This window comes from Stegodyphus dumicola, chromosome 1 (genome assembly GCF_044657685.1).
Source record: "Stegodyphus dumicola isolate Sdum_Otavi_A_Nest chromosome 1, ASM4465768v1".
Lineage (NCBI taxonomy): Eukaryota > Metazoa > Arthropoda > Arachnida > Araneae > Eresidae > Stegodyphus > Stegodyphus dumicola.
This window is the reverse complement of record NC_140768.1, coordinates 154,381,126-154,401,220: the sequence shown is the minus strand read 5'-3', so window position 1 is coordinate 154,401,220 and position 20,095 is coordinate 154,381,126. Positions and strand designations below refer to the sequence as shown.

The 20,095-nt window shown below is 36.3% G+C and overlaps 1 protein-coding gene across 5 annotated transcripts in view; it reads left to right on the top strand.

Moving 5' to 3' along the window:
* The window catches only part of LOC118200338 (protein Obscurin-like), a 500,451-nt gene that overhangs the window by 271,450 nt on the left and 208,906 nt on the right, over nt 1–20,095 (top strand). For all 5 annotated transcript variants that reach the window (XM_085822284.1, XM_085822292.1, XM_085822266.1 and 2 more), the window contains 8 exons: nt 3,215–3,320; nt 4,713–4,891; nt 9,218–9,326; nt 11,384–11,562; nt 15,670–15,775; nt 18,030–18,202; nt 18,364–18,484; nt 19,170–19,342. In XM_085822284.1, coding sequence (XP_085678410.1) covers nt 3,215–3,320; nt 4,713–4,891; nt 9,218–9,326; nt 11,384–11,562; nt 15,670–15,775; nt 18,030–18,202; nt 18,364–18,484; nt 19,170–19,342 — 1,146 coding nt within the window. The remainder of the gene's footprint in view (nt 1–3,214; nt 3,321–4,712; nt 4,892–9,217; nt 9,327–11,383; nt 11,563–15,669; nt 15,776–18,029; nt 18,203–18,363; nt 18,485–19,169; nt 19,343–20,095) is intronic.

Genomic DNA, 20,095 nt, shown 5'->3' with positions numbered 1-20,095 from the left:
TCGTTACTAGGGTACTCCGGTACAGCAAACCGTTACTAGGGTACTCTGGTACAGCAAACCGTTACTCCGGTATTTCGTTACTTCGGTACTCCAAATCGTTACTTGGGTACTCGGTACTTGAAATCGGTTTTCGGTACTTTTCAAAGTAACGAGTATTTTGTACCGGGTACTTGTCTGTACCCGTTACTTTCGTACCAGGTACAAGAAAGTACCGAAGTTGCCATCACTAATTATGTGCCAGTGTGTTTCTTAAGTTTAACCTAATTGGAACGGCTTAGTTTAGTGCTACGTGATTTGCAGTATATATATCACGTATTGTAGATCACGTATTTTGTATTTTGACCTTATTTAGAATTATTTGAATTTTATTTGGCTTTAATTGACCTTTGGTTTTCGTTAGCTGGTTGGTTCTAATTAATCGTTGTCCCAGCATTTTCCCAAAGAAATATATTACACTCCTTTAGGAAATAACAGAGTGGATCGGGATGGATGAGGGGATACTCCTTGTCCCATAATTTCCTTAAAGGACTGTTTTACACTCTTTGGGAAATGATGGGATAGATCAGGATGGATTACAGGATACTCCTTGTCCTATCATTTCTCCAAAGGAGCATTTTACACACCTTTGGGAAATGACGGGATGAATGAAGGGATACTCCTTTGGGGAAATGGCAGGATGGGATTCCAAAGGGATTCCAAAAAGAGTTTTTATACGCCTTCATATCATGGCGAAAAAACATAAATACTCGGTTTGGTTTTTTTTTTTTTTTTTTTTTTTTTTTTTTTTTTCCGTGATTTAAAGCGTAAAAGGGTTATCACATCTAGCGACGGCCTCCGCTAAACGGGACATTTCTTAGAAACATGATTTTGGTAGCATTGGTTTAAACGGTAGGATTCCTAGACGAAAAAGCCCCGCTGGAAGCGAAGTCCCGCCTAGCTACGGAAACGATGTCCCGGCTCCGCAGGATATCTTGAAACTTCAACAAAAATGTACTGACTGCAGCTCTGTCCCGCGTAGAGGTCAACCAATCAGGCGAAAGTTCTGCTTCTGAAGGATCATGCAATTCCAATCTGAGCGATAACCGATTACTGTTTGGCGTTCAAGTCTTTGTAGTAAGTGAAAATGGTAACCTAGCTACTTAGGTTTCGTGGAAATGTGCGGGTTCTGAGAAATGTCCCTTTCGACGTCTACCCCTGCGTAGCGGAAGAATATGTGATAGGGACTTTAGGATAAGAAAGCTGTAACTGATTGGTGTATGAATGAAGATTTAATTAGTTCTGGCAATGGATACTAAGTTTGTACTGAAGATATGCGTCTGGTCGAGCTTAAGGCTCAGTCGGATGTCTATGAGGGGGTTTGTTGCTAGAAAGGAGCTCGAAACTAGTAATTACATCAACACCACCAACGATACGCGAAGCCACATAGCGCATTTTCGCAAGTGGGGTCTTCGGTAGCCATCGGATGAGATTCCGTATTCCTAATTTGCAAAGTCTATGTGGCTTCGCCGATACCGAGATCAGGAGAAGGAGGATAAAATCCGAAACTGCGTGATTTGCATTATGTATGTGCAGGAGTCGCCCGACGATTACGATGAGATGTAGCGAAGAATACACGAAACGATTACTTTTGTTGTTTTTGCAACATACCTTTTCGGCGTTGTTCTGGATGACAGCCATCTTGAAAACATTGTTTTTTGGCACCCTTCTTGGCGTCATAAAAATCGCCAAAAATATCAAGGGGCATCTTCCTGCGAGCTTTTGCCGAAAATGCTTTACTAACATTTATTATTAGTGTAAAGAAATCAAAAACGCAGACAATCAGGACTCCGCAGAAATTTCTCATCAGCGGTTGTTCTGAACAGGCTCTCTATATATACAAATTAAAAAAATACTTAGACACAGTGAGTCCGCTATCTGTTATATCTTTGCAATACACCTTCAAAATTTAAGAAAAAATAAATACATTTCTTCTATCTGAATAATGCGCACGCTTTTTGACGAATAACAACTTTATTGAACACTTGATATAAACAACTTCAAATGCAAAGTAAAACATAAATTTCCCGATGGGATACTATCAAATACAGAAAAAATACATATTACTAGAATTTTTTAAACTTTGGATTACGTTCCTCTATTATGGCCTGATGCAAAAGCAAAAATCAAGGTGAGCGTGAACGGTTATATTTTCGAAACTACAAATGCTACAATCAATCTAAATACATTATTAGATAGATGAAAGAGCACATTAGCAAACACACATTTTTTTTTTAATTGGACAAAAGGTGTACGCATAGGAAGACATAAAAAATAGCGAAATTTCGGTGAAGCTCTGCGCGCACGCGTGTGAGAGTAACGGTCGTCTGGTATACAGTCAGTGTGTTCGGGTGGTGTTTTCTGTATTTTATTTCACCAAGCTGTACCGACAAATTTACTGTTAAGAAGGGTGAAATAATATAAGATTCAGAAGCAGGCGGTATTTGTATGGTTGATGTAATAATTAATGAATAGTCAAGATTTATTCTACCATCCCTATATATTCATCCAACTGTTCATTCGAGAGAGAATTATGTTGTTGTTTAGTTCATCAATGAAATATTCTCAGACTCTTAATCTATGAAGAGATTCCTGTAGATACAGATTTTCTTATTATGATGGGATATTTAAACGTAGACGACAAATGAAATGAAAATGCATTTAATTTTCTGAAACATCCTTTTAATCTCGATAGGGTGCCAAGTATCTATCCGAATACCACTCGGCAATTCATTTATAGATTTAACATTTACCAGGAATATAATTGCAGACATTGTAAACAATATATTTTATTTCTCATATCATCGACCCATTTTATCGATCATTTTGAATGAATAAACGTAATAAATAAAAAATTAAATAAAGTATATGCATGTGTAAAATCTTTTGTTTCTGTTGTTTGTTCTAAAACCTGAGAAATAAACACCAAAAGTTATATTCTACAGTCAGTTTTTTTCATAACACCACAAACAAAAGCCTGACGTACATCGTGAGCGGCAAATCTGGTGCCATCTACAGAAAGTAAACAAAAACATTATTCATGAAACAAAGTTTTATAGACAGCTCCCGCCATCTATTGACGGTATTATGTAACAATTACTATGTTCATTCATTTCTGTTTATTAATTAAAATATTGATTTGCTGCAGAATGCAAAATATTCTCTTTTATACGTTTAGCGGCTCCTCAAATCCTAAAACCTTTAGAAGACGTAGAAGCCGAAGAAGGTGCTTCATTGAAATTAAATGTAAAATATGAAGGAAGACCAGAGCCGGCTGTTGTGTGGTGAGTATGAAAAACCATTTCTATAAGATTTCAAAATAGCTGGAAACCATTTATAGTGTGAGAAGTAAACAAGGCCACCATATACAGGACAAAAAAGAAAAAGGCAGGAAAAGGGAAAGAAAATGCAACAGTTCTTTATCTCCCTTTCTACTGGGCCGATTGAGGGAATTTAACCTGAGTTGTTCACGTCTCGAAAGCTCAGCTTATTATATACAAGGTGTTCCGTAAATTTTGCAACAAACTTCTGGGGAGGTAGGGAACGTTATAAGGATTAAGAATTGCATAAGAACCCCTGCCAGGGTGTGTTGTACAGGAGAGTGCTAGTGGAAAGGGAGGATTGTCTCATTCGAGCGTTAGGGCACCATACGAAGAGCATGGAACGCGGTACGAACGGAGAGCTTGTGAACATGTGGTTCCAACTTGATGGAGCGCCTGCTCATTTTGGACTGGATGTTTGTAGCCATTTGAACAGATCATTCCCGCGTCGATGGATTGGGCATGGTGGACAGGTTCCTGGTCCTCACGCTCAACGGATTTATTGAGAAAATACACATGAGATTATTTTGTGGGGCGCCATCAAAAGTATCGTGTTTCACGATCCTGTTGTGTCTGAAGTGGATCTCGTGGCAAGACTTGCCTAGCAGGCGCTAAAATCAGAAAAACTCCCGGTGTGTTTCAACACGTCCTGCAATCAATGATCCGTCGGTGTCAGGCATGTTTGTCGTCTGATGGTGCAAACGTTGAGCATCTGTTGTATCATTCAAGCTGTCGTATACCATTTGTATTCATGTCCAATAAATGTTTAAAATTAATTACTCTCTTGTTCTCTTTCCCTTCTTCTACTTCTGCTACCACTTACGCCTGACATTTTAGGGCATGGTTTCTACGCAGTTTTTAATCCTTATAATGTGCCCTACCTCCCCCAGAAGTTTGTCGCAACATTTACGGGCACCATGTATATAAGATATTTATATGCAGCATTGTTCTAATATAGGTATTCCGAAAAAAAATAAAGAAGTCTTTTTCTGAAATGACATATCAATTTTTTTCTATACTTCGATTTTATGACTCAAATTATGCCAAAGCGCCAAGCTTTGTAAAAATCGCAAGAGTACATTTTAAAACATTTCCTCGAAAATCGTGAAGTTATAAAACTTATTTTCTTATTAACTGCAATAAAATAAAATTTAGATATCTGTAAATGCTATGCATGGTGTGCAAGAAATTATAGGAGAATGATATTCTTTTCTTGTTCATTGGATTAGCACATCAAATCAGTTATTTTTGAATCAAGATTAATTTCAAGAATTTCTTGCTGCTAAACTCTTAATTATGTCCACATTTTCCTTTTGTCAAATAAAAAAAATATATATATTACTTTTTATTCCCTAGGAAAAAAGATGGCAAAGTTTTGGATATGGACCTCAAGCATTATAAAACGACGATTGAAAGCGATGATTCTGTGTCTCTTGCTGTCGAAAAGCTCACGAAAGAAGATGTTGGAAAATACACATGCGAACTCACAAATCCGCATGGAACCGCTTCCACATCTGGTAACGTTACAGTTACAGGTAAGATTTCTATATTTTGAAGCTTTGACATTGTATGGAACATGATTATATTTATTTTGATTTAGCATTCTGATTTTCATGTGAACTTTTTATTCCCTGCGATAGTCTGTCTATCATAAGAAAATTATGCTCTGCAGCGCTCTGTTTCCGTAGAAATGAGCCTTGACCCATTTTCCGTAGGGGTGTCTGGGAGATTTACTTTTCAGTGTGCTATCTTGGCACATTTAAAAAATGAATTGGCAACCCTTAGTTCGCTCCTATTTGAATTGGCAACCCTTAGTAGCAACTCTCTGTTGCTATAGTGACCTCCACTCACCAGACATTGTGCCAGGAGCTGTTCTTCTCGTAGACAGACAATACATGTATTTTGAATATATGAGAAAAAAAATTAATATCGTTTTCACATAGGTGATGTATTTCATTTAATTTAAATTTATATTTATAAAGTTATAAAATTTCCTTACAAGGAAGATATTCTGAATGGTAATGCTATATTTGCGCAAAAACAAATGCGACTCTTTCTACGTATTTAAACAGAATGCTCTTAATTTCATTTAAGTGCTGAATTCTTATTAATTATGCAGATAACATTACTTTAATGTGTCTAAAAATAATAAATCATTCTAAAATTAATCTAAATATCGATTTTAAAGTTGTAATAGTCCAAGTTTGAAATCAAAATAATTGCAATAAAGATTTCACAGCATTTTATATTAAAAGATCCTACAACTATAGCAAAGATATGGCGCCTCATATTCCTTGGTAAAATGAGATGCACGGGAACTCGTAAGACTAAAAGCGAATTACTCGTACGTATGTCTTGTAAGTGCCACAGAGGCGGAGAAAGGGTGTAAAGAACCCTTTTAATTGACTCAAATATAAGTTAACAGACCGCGCCACTCTGCTTACAGAAGCCAAAAATAATGGCTAAAATCAAAAATAATGGCTTAACTAAAGCTAAGTAAATTCTGAAAAATTAGAACTAAGCGCAAGCGCTTCTGACCTAAAGCCGGGGTAGGCCTTTAGCAGGGGAAACACGCTCTGATTCTATTCTCTAAAATCTTCCTTTAATTAATATTTCTTTCTACCTCATTTGAATATCGCGCCATCTAGAAATTTACATTCTGGAAGGAAAATGAGGGAGATATAGCATAACGTGACCTTATAAAGTATTAATTTAAAATTTTGACAGCTATATTGTTTTAAAGTGATAGAACAGTTTTTATCGTGATTCATTGCATAATTTCAAATGGAGGACCAGAATTGAGTGAAATTGGAATCTATACTATTAAAATCTGTGCGTGTCTGTTTGTTTGTTTGTGGCATATCTCCTCCGGAACGGCGGAAAGTTGAATTTCGCCAAATGTCCCCCCCCCGGATTGCAAAACCTCGCAAGAAGCCATTTTTACCTTTCTCATCTTCGTACGATTTTAATTAGCGGAGATATTAATGAAAAACTGTAAAAACGCTAATTTTCGTCCTCATTTTTCCCGATTGGCAACAGTCTCACATGCCAGAGACAAGAATCTGCTTTATGTGGATAAGTGTTGTCACTGCTCGCTTTCAAATCGTAGAGTTTGATAATCTAAAATTTCTAAGTTTTGCAAAATATGAAATAAAAATAGGACTGCCAAAACATTAGATATATTATTCCCGATTTCAAAATTTCGTGGGAAGCATCATAGACTTCCATTTTCGTACGACTTTAATCAGCCCAGATATTAATTAAGAACTCTGAAAGGCTAATTTTCGCACTCATTTTTTGAGTGGCAACAGTCTCGCGCGTTGGAGATAAAAATGCTTTATTTCGAAAAGGCTTGCTACTGCTCGCTTTCTAGTCGTAGAGTTTGTTAATCAAAAATTTTGTAAGTTTTACAAAATATGAAATAAAAATAACATTTTCAAACTATAAACATATTATTATATAAAGTCATATTCGGACGTTGAAGAAAGCAGGCGATTGCGTGTGACGTCATTGTATGTCGAAAATCGTTCGTTAATGTCAGCATTTTAAATAAATAGCAGATGTTGGCAACATTTTTTTTCCGGTAGTATAATTGACACAATATATTATTGCCATGTAGATTCTTTTATTAGTATTGAGGAAACGTTGTTATATTACATTAAATTTAAATCATGACGTCATACGTATTAACCTGAAGTGTCAAAGGTTTTTGTTTCTTGATTCGGCAATAAAAAACTTATTTACGAATTGGTTGTTCCTTGAGAAGAATGAACTGATTTCTTTCATTATTAAAATCTTTTCATACATTTGCTTTTCAGGAATACATAGAACGTACAAATTTTGCTTTGGCTGCAATTCGCTAGTTATTTCATTAAAATTTGACCAGGGAGGTATCTTCGTATATTAGTTTTGAATTAATGGGGGATGTAAAATATTAATGAAACAGGAACAAAAGGTTTAAGATGTATATTGTACTAAATTATCATTTGATGGATTTCGATGTTTATGAATCGTTTCGACTAGACCCTTTCAAGCGAATGAGAATTGAATAGGTTGTCCATTAAACAGCTAATAACTTGCTCATAGTTCGGTATTAAATTTACGTGCAAAGATAAATTTTCCACGCCTGATAAAGAACTAATCTTTACGTATCAGGCGAATTCAATTAGGAAAATCTCTTATGTCTAAATTTGTGAATATACAGTGCATTAGATTTCGAAAGAGTGTAAAAGTATTCTCCGTCAGAAAATATGAAATGCCATCTTTTCTAATAAATGAAATATAACCATAAATGAAAGAAATACCAAATGGTATGTACCCAAAATGAAAACGTTTGAGTTAAATATTCAGATTTCTTTGAAATGTTTGACAGATGTCTGTAACTGTTCATTTATTACTTTTATATATTTGGACAGAAGCAGGTTTGTAACAACTGAATGTGGCTTTGGTTACTGAATTTGTTTTCAGTTGTTCTTCGAAATTGATGTAAAGTACATTACAATTCTGATGATTTGTTTCACTGCGCCCTCGCAGTGCTGTGCCGTCAATCAGTAATTAATAGATTAACGGAGATTAACCTATTATGTGATAACTTTCTATAATAAACTGATTTTCAGAATTTTCTCTATTTTGAGCTTGTTTGTCTAAGCGTACTCTTTGTTTAGTCCTTCCCATAGATATGAAATTAGTGTATATTGACAAGAAAAATACGTATCCTTTAGTATAAAACTTCGTAAGGGCTTAGGAATGACAAATACAATGATGAAAATTATAGGTGCATGCAAATTAAGAATTTGAAATGCAAATTAAGAATTTGAGATGCAAATTAAGAATTTGAAATTTATTTATCCTTTTATGTCTATCGATCATTTATGTGCCGAGAAATTAAATAATATGCATGAAAATATGTATATTTCTCGCACTGTGAAAAAACAACGGTCATACTAGAGCCATCAAATTCTGAGTAACACAGTTCTCTATCCGAACATGGACACCTGGAAGGAAAAAAAAAAGAAAGAAAGAAAGGAAAAAAGTGGGTTAGTAGGATTAAGTGTAACAGCAGACTAGTAAACTAAGAACTCATCGAGAGCACAAAAAAAAAAAAAAAAAAAAAAAAAAAAAAACTTTAAGAAACTCTTTTGTGTTACCGTTGAAATTTAAAATCTTTCAGATTTTTTATTTATTTTTTCAGTCTTTTTTTAAAATTTATTTTTGAATATTGTTAAGAACGTATGTACTGCGGTTCATTGAGTAAGATTTTTTCATTATGTACATCTAAATTTGCCGAATTATCAGAACATTTTTCATAAATTCTTAATTTTCTGCTTAAAGTGCATTTATTTATTATAGTCCGTTACTATGAAATAGGCACTTCATGACCATTTTCACGTCCCATCTTTCCATGACTCATAACCATGGCAATGACTGCTGAGGAAAAAGTTCGAGGATGACGACATACATTACGATCTTAAATGAGATGTGGGCCTGTACGATCGTGAAGTGATTATTTTAAAGTAATAGACTATACCAATGTGCAGGAATGTCACACTTTTAAAAGCTGATTATTTCTTTTCACGCGGAAGTGAAGGAAGGCTTACATTAAAACCACCGCTTCTTTCGGACTTTAATTAAGCTTTTCTTGAAAATCACAGTCGAATTTTGGCAAATCATTGAAGCTTTATTGCTTATACGCTTGCAATTAATAATTTAAAGAGTATTTGTTGTTTATGCAAAAACTACCTTTTTTTGGAGACTGATGTGTAATCATACAGTAAACATTTGTTTTCAAGGTAATATAATTTAAATAATGTAAAAATTTTTGAAAATAAATTAAACTTTATTGATGAATTTTCTCACCGCAGGTAAACCTGTTATCAAAAAGCCTTTGGGAGACAAAGAAGTTATCGAAGGAGTAACTGACGCAGAGCTTATAGTGGAAGCAACTGGTACTCCAGCACCCGATGTGAAATGGTACAATAGTTTTCTTATTCTCCAGTACTATAATCTGCATTTATAATGTCTTAATAGTAGGACACTAAATAATTGATTAACTAATTATCTTTCAGTCCTCAGTAGACTGCCAAGCGAGTAATTACTTGGCTTTGGAAAATACGACGAAGTCCTAGAAAGGTCTTAAAGAAACCTTTTTATTATAGCTCAGCTTAACAAAAGGCATAACATGTATGTAAATCAAAGCTCCACCCTCTGTAATTTGTATTAAATACTCATTTATTACAAAATATTTGAGCGTAGTATTCATTATTTTACTAGTTCGTTTAAGCATGGATTGCTAACACAAAAAGTTTTCTGTGTAAAATTTCTTAACGCAGAAATATTTTGTGCTAGTTAAGAAGTTGTTTGCTGTGTGCAGTTCCTTTATCCAAAGTTTACTTGTGTAGAAATTCTTAAAGTTCATTTCATTCAGTTCGTTTAATGCGATATAAAATTCTAAGCAAGGTTTCTGTACGCAAAGTTTCTTTCTATGAAGTTCTTTTGTGCAAAATATTAATTTGTCATTCCAAATTTTTATATGACATACCTTTATATTTGGGAAATGAAAGTGCATTACAAGAGGTGCTGGAAGAGAAAGGCAAGAAAAGGCAATTAACTTTTTCGGCAAAACTCTTGTTTAATTTACTACATCAGGTGTTACAATGAAATTATTTTCGACAATTACATATACTTTGTTCAAGACGCGTGAAAAAAGTGATCACTTCTGGTGGTTAGTGTCAGTGACCACCGCCCACAGAACACATCCCTACAAATTAATCTCTATGGTACTCATGTAAGGACTCGTAGACGGAATAAATATAGAAAGGCAAAGACCTCCGGGTCGCGTACTTTTTCAGAGAGTGATGATTTACGATCTACGGAAAAAGTTTTTCTTTTTCAAGCAGAGTGCAACTTTGCATGTGCCGCATTCCCACAGTTGTTCTTACAGGCGTTTTCTTGGTGCAGAGTTCACATCGTCGTGACGTTGTCTTCGATGGTTCATGCTTATTTTCTTGAAGACGAATTGCTGCATCAACTACTGGCTTATGTTTCTTGATTGGCTTATGTTTCTTTATTGTCATCTTGTGAGCTACAAGGGAACTTCAGAAACGGTCAGTCTTTAAAACCACTCACACGAGTGAGTAGGACGTTCAATAGTAAAGGTGGTTACTGTAGGTAACCACCGCCCTTCAAAGGGTTAAGGCGACCCCAAAGAAAAACGTCAAAGGGGTCAAGTCTGAAAAAAAGATTCCACCGCATTCACACTCACTATAGAGTGTGACATGTTACTCCATCTTGCTGGTACCAGCCAACTGTCAGCTTCTCATTATCGAACTGGTTCACAAATCAGTGCCTGGTTACACTTCATTGGTGACACTAGTGTCAAAAAATTGTTCCGATGATGAACTGTTGTAACAAAGAACAGAACAGGTCCATCTTCTGCGAATGAAGGTGTCCCTCGACAACTGCATGCTGGTTGTCGCTACTCTCTAAACGTGTGCTTTGTTAGTTCACGTATCCTGACAAGTGGAACCACGCTTCGTCACTGTACCACGTGAACACATAGACACAACACTTTACACGAAAATGCAGCGCCGTGTTGAACTGTGTATACAGGTGGAAAGATGTCACTTCCAGCACCTCTTGTAAAGTACTTTCATTTCTCAAACATAAAGGCATGTCATGTAAAAATGTTGGTTTGATTTCCTCTTGTTATGAGATTTTTATCACACTTTTGCTGGGCCTCTTTCGACTGGGACACCCTGTATAAAGGGTATAAAGATATAAAGGTATAAAGATATAAAGGTAATTAAGATAGAAATGGGCAAAATTCATACTGTTTACATGCGTACTGGAGCAGTATGACCAATGATGGCTATTCAGGAGATTAGTTCAAACAGCAACAGGATCAAAATTAAATAAATTTCTTAATCTTAACAAATATGTTTCCGTTTGTAACAAGAACCCTTTTTAAAATACTAAATTATGTTTTGTATAGTATGATCATTATTGCATGGTGCATTTTTGAACTTTAGGTTCCTGAACGGTAAGGAGTTATCCGAAGGTGAAAGCTTCAGCATCACAAAGGATACTGCTAAGGGAATTTATCGTCTAGTCTTGAAGAAAGTGACTTCAGAAACAACCGGAGAAGTTCGATTTGAGGTTACGAACAGTGGAGGAAAGGCGGAGTCCACAGGAAAACTCACTTTGCTCAGTGAGTTCTGATTTTTTTACCTTTCACGCATTTTCCGTTTATTTAACATCTAATAATTCTGTCTTTTTTAACTGAATTTAACTTGCGCCGAATAAATTTGAGCTATTTATGTAGTGTTTAGTTTTTCAATTGCAGTTAATCTTTCAAGGAAAATTAATTATCTATTGCACAGTTCTGTGAATTCTACTTTTGAGGACTACAAAGGAAAATAAAATTTGCGAATCACGAATCAAGGAAATAGAGTTATGCTTCGTTGAAATGACAGTATTAGAATCTTAGAGTTCTGTTATGCATATAAGCTTGTGTCAGTGTTCTACAGATCCTACTAGAGTGGAAGCGAGTGATCGCTTTAGTCAGAAACAGCTGACCAAGTCTTGAGAACGTTAAGGCCTATTAGCGGCCGAGCGGTAAAGTCGCTGAATACTAGTAGTTCGGTTCGAATCTCTCGAACCGGCTGGCTGCATAAGACGAACTATTTATCCAAAGTAAGTAGGAAAAGGCCCTTTACACTATGTATCCAGATTAACATAGCCTTCCATGGAGCTAATGTGCTATTCGGTTTCCGAGGGGCTACTGCTGTTTGCTGCAGCCGACATCGCAAGCTTTGCCTCCGCTGGCCGTGTCATCCTCTGTCCCGTTTTATGTTCGAACTTGGGCAGGTGGGGCATTTACACTGATGCCTAGATTATACATTAAAACATTATATACACACACTGTTGCTTAAGTAATATTCTAGCCTTCATAGACTGGCGAGGCCATGACATTTAAATGAACTGAAGCGAAGCAGCTTCATCACATCTGTCCATTAAAAGTCCTTTGTACTACTTGTGACTTAAAAGTTCTTTGTACTACTTGTGAGTGCTCTCTGTCTTGCTTCATGTTGTTAGCACGCTTTTTACTTTCTGTGGAGTAGCACTCGCAAATATTGTACCTGCCCTTTAATTATTTTGTTTCGCTGTTACTGAAGCACTTTTCTTTGGCGGCGCGTTTGAGCTGCATAGCTCTTGAATTCCAGCAGCCAGAAAGTCTATAATCGTCGCAATATTTTATTCCTTAGGTGCTTATTTTTAGTGCATATCTTAGGAATGGGAATAAATCAGATGTATGAAGTGTACCCAGAATCATTTGACCTATACATGTGAGAAGGGAAGCTAATATGCTTCCACTGTGACTGGATCACGTAGTCTCATTAAAGAAATGTGAAATCTACCCCTAAATTCACATCAAGAAAGAAGATAGAAAGCTCCCACGCAGAATGAAGGATCTACACTGACTACCAATAAATATTTGGACACCTATGCAAATGACGATATCTGCGGTCCTAAGGTACGTCACGGACTCCGCCGGTATATATCGTGTAGGAAACAGCATCGGCTTTAGTCGCATGCAAGATGCCTCGCAGTTCAGAGCTCTCTGATTTCGAGAAAAGTATAATTATCGGGTATCACAAATATGGCCGATCCTTAAGCGACATATGTAGCGATCTGAAGTACCCAAAATCGACAGTGGCCTATGTGATTAAGAAGTGGAAGGTGAGCGGTGATTGTCGGAATGTGCCCCGAGTCGGCAGACCAACGAAACTGGGAGATAGGGACCGACGAGTGCTGTCCAGAGAAATTCGCAAGAACCGCACCCAACCGATGGTCCTCATCCTCGAGAAGTTTCAACAGGCATCCGGGAGTATTGTTTCAATGAATACCATCCGTAACGAAGCACATCTGCTTGGTTTTCATGGTCGTGCTGCTGCCCATAAGTTGGTTGCGGTTGGACTGCGGTTGGACTTTGATCACGAAGTCCAACCGCACTGCTCGGTTAATGTGGTGCAAACCAAATCAAAATTGGACCGTAGATCAGTGGAAACGGGTTCTTTGGATCAAGGTTCACCCTTTACCATTCGGATGGCAGGGTCTGGTTCTGGCATCTACCTGGAGAACGTCTCCTGCCAGAATGCATTGTGCCAACAGTCAAGTTCGGCGGAGGTGGAATTATGGTCTGGGGGTGTTTCTCCTGGTATGGGCTGGGACCCTTGGTCCCCATTCATGGTAAGTTCAACTCCGATGCCTACTCCACTATTTTGGATGACAATGTGTTTTCTACGTTGTGGCAGTCTTACGGGTTGGACCCCTGTTACTTTCAGGACGACAATGCCAGTTGTCATGTTTCGACGTTAACCAAGGCTTGGTATGGTGCCAATGGAGTTCATCGAATGGACTGGCCTGCCCAGAGTCCAGACCTGAACCCTATCGAGAACCTCTGGGACGAGTTGCATCGCCGAATTCAGGGGTGCACTCACTACCCGTGCAAAATCGGTGAAGGAACTTCTACGTCTTCTCCAAGCCGAGTGGAAGAAAATACCACTAGCTGTCATACAAAGACTTGTGGAAAGTATGCCCCGGAGGGTCCACGCTCTAATTACTTCTCGTGAAGGCTCTATCAACTATTGATTTTGAATAAAGTTAGTTTTTCTTTTCTATCACAGGTGTCCAAATACTTATTGGTAGTCAGTGTAGGTGATAATGATTCTCAGAATCACAACATCCCAGCGCCCGAAGGAAATGTCGCAGCACGTACGCATTTTTTGCTCCAAAATGAAAAGAATAAGATTCTAAAAACCCGAAGATGAACTTAAATGTGTATGAAAGAATTAATAATTTCTTCAGCAAACTCCAGAAAAAAAAAATTACCGAAAAATGTAAGAAGATTAAAACCATTATGGAAAAGCTTGTGCTTGCACTTAGTATTGCAGACATGATTGCTGAAGAAGAATTTTAGGATTTTCTTTTTCATCATCTCATCTCCCAGTGGGACGAACGTTTTTTTACGTGATGTGCTCTAACAACATTATTTCGAAGAGCCAGACACGTAACACTTCCCGCAATATTCGCAGCAATACTCGTATTTACACTCATGTCCATAAATTAAGGTTAATGCAAAATCAGGCAAAGGAAGAGTTGGAAGCAAAACAAATTTGACTTATTTGTAAAGCTTATTTATTAAACAAAAGGTAAAGAGCAAAAAAAAGATGCTATATGTTTGATATTATTAGAAAAATTAGCGATTTTTTCTCCCTGGGGCAAACACGGTCTGCCTTGAAATTGTCGTACCAGTGGCTGAAGAGAGCTGACGAGACAGATCTGAGACTGTGCTCCGCCTGTTTCTTTTGGCAGTAACTGCCAAATACCGGTCCTCATTCGGCGTTGTAACTCTGGGACGACCTGTGCTGTAACGTCTACTCACATTACCATCACCTTGAAATCGTAGCCAAAGCCTGGAGATAACACTCTGGGCAATTCCAAGTTCGTCTGATACTTCCATTTGGGAATACGCCCGCATTCCAGACGGCCGATAATTCTACCACGTAAAAAATCATCGAAATGCGTCCTTTGTGTCATAACTATTCGGTTATTGCACTAAAATGCTTATAAAGCGCCTGCGAACAATTTTGTATGTATTCCTTATATAGCACTCTCTTACACTCTCGTCATTGTGACGTACCATCGGTGTCATCTGGTTACTTCCTGAAATTTGCATATGATTCTTGAAGATGTGTGTAGTGATTTTACAGGTGAGATATTTATTTTAGAGTTCGATTTCCGCGTGACTCCGAATTATCCTTAATTTACATCCAAACTTATAATTTCTCCAATAGAAAGATGTGCAAGTTTCAGTGAGGCGGGACATCAAAAATTTACCTTATTAATCCTTCTGTACCACCTATTAGCCGCCGCAATTTTGATACCGAACCCATCGGGGATACGGTTCTAGCCCTCTTCTCAAACCACCAAACCTCTCGAAAGGGTTTCCGGCTCACCAGGTGTTTTGAGTGCCCCATGCCATGCAGGTACAAAACAAAACACTGCATTTACAGACACTGATGTCTTCTCCGGGATCCGAACCCGAGCCGAACGACACAGCAGCCAGTAGCACTGAACCGATCAAGACAGCAGTGTTAGGAAAGAGAAATATTATACACAAAAGTAACTTACATTAGAAAATATATCTGTTTATTTCAAATAGAATGTATATGCATATGGGAAGCAGAAAATATTTAGCATTGTGTTATGATGGTCAATTGAATGTCACTTTAAATATTGTTTCCTTTTACAGGAAAACCACGTTTCTTGAAAGATTTAACTGACGTGACTCTGTGTGAAGATGACACAATAAAATTAGAGACGACTGTGGATGGTTCACCAATGCCTGAAGTGAAATGGTAAGACACATTTATATCTATAAAAATGTCTATCTAAACACATTTATTATATGAAGTACACATTTATATCTATAAATGCTTTTATAGTGAGAAATGTTTTTTAGAGATTTACTTAATTAAATTGTAAAACACGAGAAGAGTTTTAATTCTACATCCAAGCAGAAAAGCAATGAATAAATCTGTAGAGTCTCACTCTATTAGTTAGCATCCACTAAGTCAAGATTTTATATGTAGACTAAGCTTAAGAACTCAATATATTTGAATTGAGGGCCCTTCTTGTGCTTACAAAACAAGCCAGATTTTATGGCGTAATTCAAAAATAAGGCATTTCAAATTAAATCGAGTTAAATCTTAAGATAGCCCAAAGGCTACGCAGAAATGATTAGCGCGAGTTGACTCAGACCTGTATTGGAGTGAAAAACGCTGTTGGCAAGAACAAAACAACATCGGCAGACTGCCAACGTGGAATATCAACTAGTGATGTGACCTTCAGCAGGCGGAACACGCACTGACTAAATAATATAAAACCTCCCTTAAAATACTCTCTCTTTCTACGTCATACGTGTCTACGAGCGAAAAGGGAGAAGTGACAGTAAAGTCGTGTATCATAAAATAAATATTGTACAAATTTTTTAGAAGGAGTTCCTCAAAACTGTGGTTGTTAAAGGTAGGATTTCTCCTTGACGATAATCATAAACATACGAATATTAAATTTTTTCGTTCAACTGCAGTAATTTTTAGATAATTATGAGCAAATACAGCGAAAGAACCTTCATCACAACTGAATTTCTCGGGAAATTATTGATGTGATTTTTATTGCTACTTATTTGATTAATTGGTTAACATTTTGATGATACAGCAAACAAACTGAAAACAAACTGAAACTTTACAGAACGAAAAGCAATCAGTAGTTTATTAGTAAGATATTTCCATCCTCCTCCCGCATGTCTTCGAAGTGTGATCGGAAGCACGTTCGGCCAGCAGCTGGTAAGTCCGGAGTTCGAATCCCAATGACGACATCTAAACCTAATGACTCTACAGAAACTAAAATGTGGTTATCACCTGGATCTGGCGATTGAGTTACCCCCTTCGCAGGTGCCCTTTAAGTGCGGGAGTCTTGAAAGCATTTTCTTTGTCTTGAATGCTTACCTTCGAGGTATAACTGAAAGTACATCCCGCTGGCATCGGAAGGTTCAGAGGTACAATGCCAACGAGACATCGTTGATTTTTCATGTATCCGGCTCGGATAAGTACCTAATTGAAAAGTGAATAGGTGTTGTTCAAATACATTTACGAAGTGCACACAAAAACAAATGAAGTACAGCAAAAACGTTAGCTGCTATAACACAAAGCAACCAAACAAACTCCATTAATTTACTTACAGCTTGAATAAAAATTATTATACTAACCAAAAATAATACGTAAGATTGTAAGGATTATGTTAATTTTATTAACAGTTAAATTTTGAGGTACTTCTTTCCTGTCAAATTCTTACCTTCAACTTACTACTTCCGGTCAGAACGTAGTTTTAGAATCAAATCTGAATATATAATGAGAAGGAGCGGTATTTTAACAGCGAAGTTCTTTGGTCTTAGCGGGAGAGTTCCCAGGTATTCTGTCTGCACGCATCCTCCTTTTTAAGCTTCTCTCTCGTAAGCTATTACTACGCTCGACCGTTTTTAGGCCCTTGATAGCTTCGCAGTCAATAAGCGTTAAGGGGCCAACTCGGTTAGAATCTTGATAGCTTCGGCTATATCTCTTTTTTCTTTAGTTAATCTTAGTTTTAGTTTACTTCTTAGCCTCTTTAGTTCAAGCTCAAGTGACGGCTTTTATTGTACACTCCAAGACGGAGTTTCGTTAAATCTTATTTGAGTAATAAAGGGTTATTTACCTTTCCATCTTGTTGTTTCTTGTCACACGAACTCAAGCGATTATTCGCTTATCAGTTCTTAAGATTCTTCACGCTCAACTGTAATTTAGCATTTACAAAGTGAGAAAATCTACAAGATAATGAAGAATAAATGTTATCAAACAGAACATTTAAAACACAACAGTTTGGGGTAAAATATTTGTGTGAATATAATGAAAATCGTCTGTAATTGTACAAAAGCCTCTGTAATTTTAACTGCGCAAAGATTACCAGCCCTTTCAATAGATAGCGAGCATTTTATATCTAATTTGCGCGTACTGCATTTTGAACGCATTTCCATATGAAGTTTGTTCATTTGAGACCATTAAGAATTTTCTTTGACAGGTATCTTGGCAAAAAGGAAATTAAAGCTTCCGATCAATACGAAATAACAAGTCAAGGGGCTAACCAGCGACTAGTAATTGAAGAATGTGCCGTTGAAGACAGTGGTACTTATATATGCAAGGCAAAGAACAAAGTGGGAGAAGTTTCTCAACAAGCTACGGTTACCGTGAAATGTAAGTAGCAGAATTATGATATTATGAATGAATGTTAATAGCGCTGCTTAAATGTATTTTCATAAAAGCTGCTAAGTTACAAAAGTGGAATGTGATGAATGTTGGTTATCTGTTGTGTTTTTATCTGATGTTATGTATTAACAAATTATATGCTTTTGCAGCGAAGAAAGATACTCAGGCTCCCATGTTTATCACACATCTGTATGATCAAGTTATTGTTGTAGGAGATGCTGCGAGATTAGAGGCAAAAATAACGGGAAAGCCTCAGCCGGAAATAACATGGTAAATATATTTTAATAGTTATTTCACTTTTCATAAAGCATTTTGTTGTAATTCAGAACCTGCTATAATTGGTTTCTGAGGAAGAGTTTAGTGTGCGTTGGAATAAATAAATGTTAAAGGCTTCAATTTGCAAAACTTAGGGATAATGAATTTAGTGAAACCGTCAGTTTTCATAGATGTTATTAAAAATAATCAATATAGTGATCTCAGATGTAAAGGTATGTATTTCATCGAAATTCATAGAAAATTGAAAAACTATGATTAAGAAAAAATATGTACAGGAAAATATTTTTAATATGCACAGAGCTATCGTAGACGAATAAATGTACACCTTGCACAAAAAATAGATTTTCGAAAGGTACCTGCAATTAAAACCCGTGAAAACAATTTTTTTTTTGGCATGATAGTGAATGTAATATAACCTTCCTGTAAAGTTAAATTACTATATACGCCAGAGCCCTACACGTGAATTCCTAATAATATTCTCTACACAAACAAATATATTATATATGTTAAAAACCCCTTTTATAAAATAGAAAGTTAACTTTTGTGAAATAAAACTTTCTTTAAAAATTAATTATCACTTCTTCAACCATAAATGCTGATATACTTCAATGAAACAATACATGTTTTAAACAGGATTAAATTCTATTCGATTAAAAATCATAATTTTTATCTTTTCCAGGTTTAAAGAAAGTGATACTTTAGAAGAGAGTGATTGCGTTTTGATCAAAACTGACGGCGACACGTACACCCTCACTCTGAAAGATCTGAAAATATCTGACACTTCTAAGTACACTTGCAAAGCAGTGAACAAATATGGAGAAGCTAAAGAAAGCGCTCAGCTTACTGTCAAAGGTATGTATTTTTCATTTTTCATTCGATTCTATTGCCATTCAGAAAAATGTAGTATATTATTCTTTCATATTCGATCTATCTGAATTCTTTCATATTCAATCTATTTGTTCACATATTTAGAAACAATGAATGCAGTGTTTAAGAATATTATTATTATTTTATTTTTTAATCGGATTCATTTCAATAAAATAGATTGAATTCATGATATATCTAATTTAACACTAGATATTTTTATAGTATTACATTACATATTTTTTTCATTTTTAAGCATACATAAGATATATATATAAAGCTCCTGTGTTAATATGCATATTCATCTAAGACACTGTGGACCATCTCTGTCGACAAGCTCCTTTTGTAAACCATATTAAATTTCAAAAGAGCCCTTTTCCGCGACCGTTAAAATCTGAACCCTTTCATATTTTTTTAAATGATTTATTTATTTACGTTAAAGCAATTTCGTTCTCTAAAATATATTTTGTATTACTATAACTGAATAACAAATTAGCAATCAGCTATATATTGAATAAAGAGGCTAAGTGTTCTTCTGCTTTATTGGCTGGACAGCCAGGTGTGGGTCCAGGCCTTGTCCAGGTATCTCTGCTTTAGGCAACTGTTTTCCAGTTTTTGACCTTTAAAATTTTAGGTCATTTTCAACACGATCGATATCAACGGAAGTCTACCCCGAAGTCTAGTTCCCATGGCCTTGCCAGAAAGATGCACCGATTTTCATGCATTCTGAATAGATTAGGC